Genomic DNA, 8,238 nt, shown 5'->3' on the forward strand with positions numbered 1-8,238 from the left:
TTTGAAACGGCAGGAAAAAACCATAAATACAGCTCTCGTAGCCAATTTCCACATCTGTGAGGAGAGTCTAGTCACGGCAGCGTGATGTGAGTGGAGGATAGGTAAGCATTACCTGTTAGGAGTCACGCCGTGGGGATGGGTGGGCTCTTCTGCATGAATGAAAACAGACTGATCCCAAACTCACATACACCTGAATTCTTCCTGTGAAACCCATTACCTGCCGTTCTGGATGCTGTGCTTTTCATAATGTGCTGTCCAATTTGCAGCCAGTTAACTGTGTGTGTGCTATACATATGCTGAATCTATAGACACCACTGAATATTTAGCCTTAGGTTTGTTTCTGGTTGATATTTGCTTTTACATGCGAATATATGCATGTATGAATAAATGAGCGAGTGAATGATAGAGGAGAGGTGGTAGCCGAAGTTTTGCGAGATGATGGGAGGATAGAGAGAGAATAAGAGAGGGAGAGAAAATGAGCAATGTCAGGATCTAGAGAGGCTGGGACACAGATAGGGAGATGAATGGGGCTGAGAGCAGGAAAATTGGACAGGGGACGGGGAGTGAATGAAGATAGAGAACGGCTCGAGATATCAGGAGACAGAGATTGTGAGCTATGTGCAGGTAATAAACAAGGCAGAAATAGATAGATATCTCCTGAGAGGAAAAAGAAAAGTGTGTGATTGCGGGCATCGGGGTAGATGTTTGCAGGAATTGTTGCTCCCAAAAGACCCAAAAACCAAAGGGAAGAAAGAGAGGGCAGAAAAGGAAAACTGGAACGAGTGTGAATAATGACACAAGCCGGAAAGATTTGGATGAACATGCTGTACTTAGTCTTACTTGGCCAGCTGAGATGATGTGTATCCCTGCTAAGCTCTCCTTTAGGCAGGCTTAGATCTCATCAACTCACTCCAGGTTGGCACCAGTTTCAAATGCTGCTGCAGAGCTCTGGATTAACTATACAGCCGTCACTCAGACACTTAAACAGGGGTCTGGAGAGGCTTATTGCACACTCCCCCCCACCCCACAGCGCTCCACACCCACCCACAGTCACTACATCCGTCTCCATTTCAAGCGACTTGCAGAAGGACTTCATTATAAAGCCGTGGTCACCTACGTGCTAATTGTGCCATGATTTTTAAAAGAGGTCAGATGAGCAGGTCCCTCCCGTCCTCCCACTTACTTCCACTGTAACTTATTCCAGGCCTCTGTAGTAGTGTTTCTTTTTTTATTCTGGTGCTCTTCCACAGCACCTCGTGCCAAATCCCCCGCCTCCCCCCTCTTCTTCTCTGGCTGGATCTTAGGCTTTCATATTTGGAGGCCCTGCAATCGATACGGGCTGTCTGTGATTGGGTTGCCTTGTGTGATTCATTTCTGTAACCTTGGTGATGGTTTGATGTAGAGGCTGCACCCATGTCCATATTATGACTCACTGAGCGCGTGTGGAGAGGAGAGGCAGGTCAAGGGAGATATTGATTGGCCCTTCACTTTCCCTGCCCTCTTTGCTCACCCCTCCATCTGCTTTTTCTTTATCCATCTTTTTTCTCACTCGCAGTGCTGCCTCGATAGTTTAGCCGAAATAATTCGAAATGACTTTGTTTTCTCAAGAAATGATTATTTAACCCTAAATGTTCCCTTGGGCGTTAACATTTATCAATTTTCTTCTCTCTCTCTCTGCCTTTCTCCTATTTTTCTTTCTTGTTGCAGAATTCTATCAGGCACAATCTGTCGCTGCACAGTCGCTTCATCCGGGTGCAAAATGAAGGGACGGGGAAGAGTTCCTGGTGGATGCTCAACCCAGAAGGCGGGAAGATGGGAAAGGGACCGAGGCGACGTGCATCTATAGACAATGGCACCCGCTACCTGAAGACGAAGGGTCGCATCAGCCGGAAGAGAGCAGGGGCCATGGGGCTCCAACGAGGACAAGGTCAGGCAGCTGGACCAGCGATGCAAGGCTCCCCAGAGCACGGCAGTCCAGCGGCGAAAGGAGGTGTGGGCATAGGTGGAGAGGAGTACGATACTTGGACAGACCTCCATTCCCGCACGTCATCTTCTGGCTCCACGTTGAGCGGCTGCCTATCTCCAATCCTAGCTGAGGCCGAGGCTGATGAACCAGAGGAGGGTGGGCTTTCCAATTCAGCTTCCCCAAGAATATACCCAAGCCCCACTAGCACGCGTTCCCCAGCCTTGGGCACTGGAGGCCACTGTCCCACGGTGGAGTTGCCTCAGCTGACTGACCTGACTGGGGCTATCAGTCTAGATGAGAGTGGCTACCCCCAGCCACCACAAATTAAATGCAATGGTTATCCCTATGTGCCTGGACCCAAGGCAGAGGGCTCCTACTGTGCGCCAATGTACGGACAGCCTTCTATGGGCATGCTGCGCCACCACACTCCCATGGAGACCATCCAGGAGAACAAGCCAGTCAGCTTCCAGCGCCCAGTGAGGGGCTACTCAGAGAACAATGCCCTGCAGAGTTTGCTCACTGGAGGTCCTCGATATTGCAACAAAGACACAGTCCTGAGCCAAGGACGGGAACCACACACATTAATGACACAGGGAACCAATGGCATTCACAGCCAGCACAACCACAATCAGAATCGCAGCCACAATCAGAACCACAGCCAAGAGCATGCTCGCAATGCAAGTCTACACAATGACCACGACCAGAACACAACTCACCATCAGAACCACAATCAGGGTCACAAACACCAAGCCTGCCTCGACTACGCACGCAGTCACAAGCCCCACCCGGCTCACGACTACGGTTCGAGTCACGATCACAATCACAGTAAAGTAAATCCTAGCCATGATCACAACCCTCACTCCACGCAGAGTCACATGCACAACCACAATCCCCACAACCCTCATAACCCTATGCATAGCGGGCCTCACCACCAGGCTCTTTCCCCGAGAGTGAGCACTGACATCCTGCAGCCCTACAGTCTCAAGACCTCTAACCACTATGGACCCCGTCCCCACCTCCCAACATCCCCTTCTCTGCCCCCGAACCCTGCTGGCGTCATGGGTGTTCCCCAGGACCCCTGCCGCCTGGCATCCGCACCTCACCCTCGTCATCAGCCTTACCCTGGAGCTCACCATCAGGGCATGACTGACTCCTGGCATGGGTTCTACCCCAACAATCACCAGTCAGGGAATGCTGGTTACCAACCTCAAAACTCCCAGAGTAGAATGGCTGCTGACCTGGAGATGGAGAATGTCCCTAATAGTCTAGACTGTGATGTGGACTCTATCCTGCTCAGTGATTTTATGAATACAGAAAACATGGACTTCAACTTTGACGGTTCTCTGTCCCAGGGAGTGGGGATGGGCATGGGCATGAGTCTAGGGGCGTTTGCATGTCCCCCACCTTCACACAGCAACCAGAGCTGGGTGCCAGGGTGAACGTACACCCATACATACAGACTCGTGACCAGAAAGCTCATTCCCTGGGCGGGGCTGCTGTTTGGCTGTAGCCTTGGACTGACTGACTGACTGTGATTCTGTATCATCATTTTGTTTTCTGGGGACTCCCCACACTCCGATGTTGTGCTCTTTCTCTTTCTTAAAAGCCTTCTGTCTCCATATCGAACCTGCCCCCAGTTAGCACAGTGCTAAAGCAACCCCTCCCCCCGCCGCCTTTCATTTTTTATATTTTTATTCTCTATTCCCAAGCTCATTCTGCCTGTCCCTAAGCTTCCAAGCACTTTATATCCATCTTTTCATACAACTGCAGTAACACAGAGACCAGGCAAAGTCATGTTGTGTGTTGGCTTAACTTTAATGTATGCAATCCACTTTACAGTATTAAAGGAGGCGTTGTTCTTGACTTGAGAACGTGATCAAACAGCTGCATAAATGTCTTCAGTGGGGAGGTGCTCTCAAATCGGGGGTTAAAAGTCAAGGGAAGGCTTTGAAGTTTAAAGAAAAAAGGTTTTTAGAAGAAGAGGGAAATTGCAGGTATAGAAAAGGGGAACTCCAGAACTCCACAACGGTGTTTCGTTTCAGGCTCGGCACAGGAGGACAGGAGGACAACGCTCAGCACTGAAATGCAACGTCCCTTCTTTAATCTCCAAAGTAATGCCAGAGTGATGCATCACTATTGCAAATCTAATGCGCCACTCTGTAGTTTTTCAACCTCCCCCTTTCTCTTCAACTCTGGACACATTGGCTTAATGTGTTTTGGCAAAAGTGATGATTAAACTCACTCTGCACTAAACGGGGGAGGGATTGAAATGGGTGATTTTTGAGGGCGGGAGTGGGGTGGCATTGAGGGGGGATGATAGGAGAGAAGAAATGCAAATATTCCCTCTGTGTCTCTTCTTCTCCATTTAGTGGATTTATGTAGCTTTCCCCATAATGAAATAAGCAACGATCACGGCCTGCTGTGCATCCTGAGGGGCTCTCTGATTGGCCTGTGCCTCATCGCCTCGGCGTGGCACCTTCACCGACTGACCCGAGAATAGCTTAGCGAGCAAGTGTGGTCAGGCCAGCATGTTGATGGAGCTGCTGTCCTCAGACCCCAGGTAACCTTGTGTAATTCACTAACACCCAGGTTCAAGCCCACTATGTGCTTTTACTCCTGTGAATTGCTCACTGATGAACACCGTCAGCAGATTACTATTTGGTGCTATCTCTTCTTCCCAGGCTCCCTCCTATCACGCCGCCCCATCCCGAGGTTACTCGGAGGGTAAACAAGAGTAATTAACCGCCAAACAAGATGGATGATTTATGCAAGTGTGTGTATTCGCTCATTGGCACAAAGTCATAATTCTCTCCACCTCCCACAAAGCACAAGCAGGGCGTATTTTGAGAGGTGGTACCCAGCGACGAGGTAGAGCGGCTGGCAAACGGTATGCTCGCAATGTCCTTCAAGAATCCTCTTTACAAGACTCCCATCCCGGCCATAGCGTTACTTTGCTGTTGTCTTTTCTCGTGCTTGTTCTGTGATCGTGCAGTTGTCTGTCCTGTTTCGGTACAGCGTGGATAGGAGCTTTTGTGTGCATTTTATTTTCTTTGTTCGCAGTGGGGAAAACAGGCAAAGGGTGGCAATTGCTAGCCCTCGTGCTGGCAACTGTCCCCTTCAAGATAGAGAGAATAGGGACAAGAGAGGGAAGGAAGGTAGATGGATATCGAGAGATGCTAAGAGGGAGGAAAAGAGCTGAATGAGTAGGTAGGATCTCTAAGACCGTAAGAGATTTTCTAGCTTGGAATTGGCTGTTTCAATCAGGCCAAATGTCAAGTGCTACTCAGCTAGCTCCAGCGAGCTTTGACCAGAAAGCCACTTCTCCCTGGTGATCAAGGACAATGACGGGTATTTCCATGCACATTTCTTTTGATTTTTTCATTCCTTTTCAGGAGTTAAGATAGCCCATTGTTGTAATTCAACTGTAATTTGTTCTCTGGCCTGTGTGCAATTGTGTCAAGCTTGTCGTGGGTGTGCGAGCGTGTATCACAGTGATGTACAAGAACTGATTAAGGGAATATTATTGAGAAATAACTTGCCCTGGTATTGTCTATGCCTGGCTGAGTGCACCAGATAATATATACAGTTTATATTTATTGGTTAGGGAGCTGGGTCTACGGAGGACCAGACCCCTCACTTCTCTGTTTCCTTGATGACGAAGAAGTAGAAAGCTATTTCAGTTCGACGACATTTCGTTATGTACATAATCTATATTGACAAAATTGTATTATAATTTTTTTGCAAATATCAATTTCTTTTCTAAAATGATGTATCTGCTCTTCTGGTGACTGTAAAATAAAAAACAACATCAAATACAATCCTTTTTGTTTTGTGTCTCTGTGATTCGATTGGACTAGTTTTACATATTTAGTTCTAGTTTGTGTTCATGCTTTTCCAAGATTAAAAAAATCAAATATAAAGTCATATAAGATCACGAGTAATTCACTGGCTGGAGATTTTTGATGATGCCAACAGAACTCATATAGGAAAATCAAATTTCAGTGACTAACTGTGAATATTAACAATGTTAACCCTTTAAAGCCGGTCAGAGCAGCACGCTCTGTTTTGCGTAACTATTTTTAAATCCTGGTAGCTCTGCAACCACGTGAGCTAGCGCAATAATTTTTTTTGCATATGAAACCGGAGGAGTTGTACTTACATCTTATGCCATCAGCTTGTCCTCGGTCACAGTTTCCTTCCACATATAGCTTTGCAAAAACTGCATAAAAAGCACTTGCAGCAACAAAAACATAATATTCCAGAAACACGCTTTGCCGATCCGATCAGCTGTTTGTAACACTTCCTACATTGAAATAGATGTCAGAGCAAACTTTTGCATGTCCGCCATGACCTGCCCGAAACCGGAAGTGACGTCATTTTACAGAAATGTAGTTTTTTACCATCAGGGCCTCATGAGCCTATACTGGTGTTTTTAAAAGTTATGTTTGACTTTATGACTTTCTGTGTGGTTTCTGGGATGCTTAGGACTCATATTGCACTGCTGGAAATAGTTTATTTTGATGCATATGCTGCTTTTTTGCAAATTTGCACAATAATATTTATTTTTGTTTTTCCTGCAGTGTATAAAAATTGGTGTATTTCAAAAATAAAACTATGAAGGCACTCAAAATAAATTTCCTGTGGTGGGAAACTATTTTGTGCAACTTTGTTGTATTTACAGTTTTGAGGGATAAGCCTCTTAAATTTCTCTAACTAGAAATATATGTTAAAAAAACAAAAACGATTTTCAATTTTTTTGTAGTTTATTGCACTTTTTTGCAATTTATGTAATTACTATGCACTTAATGCAGACATATTATTACAATTTAGGCTGTGATGGTTGTATTGATGTATAGCAACTTGAAATGCTCCCAAAAATGGCTCCACAGCATGTAAACATATAATATAAGCTCTGGCGGACTTGGTTCTATGGTAGGTCTTAAAGGGTTAATACTAATAATGCAATATTAATATTATCAAGTCAACAAATAATTATGCAAAGATAACAGAAATTATAATGCTATAAATAATTCAGTATGTTTGAGGAATTTCTAGGTGATTATTTTGTTTTCAATAAAACAAGCTGACAAAAATAAAGAACCTATTTTGACTCTGATTGATCCAAATAGTCAAAAATGTTATAGTGAAAGTGTATAAATGAAGGTGAATGTATGAATGGTAACTGTGATGACTCCCACTTTGGATTCCTTTGAAGTTACAAAATTAGCATTTTGGGTTTTTTGGAGCCAGAAATGACCTTAGAGTGACGAAAGAAAGTTTAAAGCACCTGAAGCACAAATTCTTCATTTCATTTCAATTTTATTTATTTAGCGCCATACACAACAGTTTTCTCAAGGCACAAATATAATATGAAAACATGTTACTACAAAAAATGTTCACGTGATATTAAAATATGACAAATTAACGTCAATAAAACAAAAAGCGCAACTAAAAAGCGCAACTATAAAGCGCGTTGCATCGTGCCGTGCATTATTAATGATGCACGCTGTTTGAAAATTAATGACAAAAACTTATCTGAAGACGGGTGACCTCCACAAGCTTATCTGAGAAACATTGAGCGTTTCCCAGGCCAGCTGATGATCAGGTCTCCGGGCTTCCTCCCAGGAGGACATGGCTGGACAACACGTTCTCACTCCCAAAGCGTAACATTTTACGCTAGGTGACAAATTGTCAACATATTACGTTTTCGGCTACCCACCACAATCCTAAATGACGACCTCGGAAAAATGAGGAAATACGAGAACCGTATGGACTCAATCTACACATGTTCGCTCTTTTTCTTCAAATCGCTTAGAAACACGCTATTTAACATCATTAAAGTCTTGGTTATGGTCAGGAAAAAGGTTATGGTTAGGGCTAGGGATACAGGGCTGGAACGTCTATTACCGCGGGAGTGTCATTGCACTGGATTTCGGCCATAACCCACCGCGTACCATAAGAACGCCGAAGGTCTCCTTTCACGTTCCTCAGGAACGCCGCGGGACGTGACAAAACGTCGGCATGTTACGCCTCGGGAGTGAGAACGGGCTGGGCTGGAACACCCACGAGGTGCCTGGCTCCAGTGTTACTGGAAGACAGAATAACTGTCTAGTTGTACACCATGTTTCTACGCTTTCTAGGTCAGAGCACAAAAACCTTGGTTTTACCACATAATACAGCCTCAACATTAGTCAGGTAATCTGTTAAAATAGTCCAAAAGGCAATGCACACGCTCACAACATCCAGATGTTTTTCTTTTCAAGCTCCTGATG

The 8,238-nt window shown here is 45.2% G+C and overlaps 1 protein-coding gene across 1 annotated transcript in view; it reads left to right on the forward strand.

Moving 5' to 3' along the window:
• Positions 1-5,772, forward strand: part of foxo6b (forkhead box O6 b) — a 46,031-nt gene extending 40,259 nt beyond the window's left edge. Inside the window, exon 2 of the mRNA XM_006808589.3 lies at positions 1,708-5,772. Within this exon, the coding sequence (XP_006808652.2) occupies positions 1,708-3,405 (1,698 nt within the window). The 3' untranslated portion in view covers positions 3,406-5,772. The remainder of the gene's footprint in view (positions 1-1,707) is intronic.
• The last annotated feature ends 2,466 nt before the right edge of the window (positions 5,773-8,238 follow it).

The sequence above is a fragment of the Neolamprologus brichardi genome, chromosome 22 (assembly GCF_056152115.1).
Source record: "Neolamprologus brichardi isolate AB-2024 chromosome 22, ASM5615211v1, whole genome shotgun sequence".
In the NCBI taxonomy this organism is placed as follows: Eukaryota; Metazoa; Chordata; class Actinopteri; order Cichliformes; family Cichlidae; genus Neolamprologus; species Neolamprologus brichardi.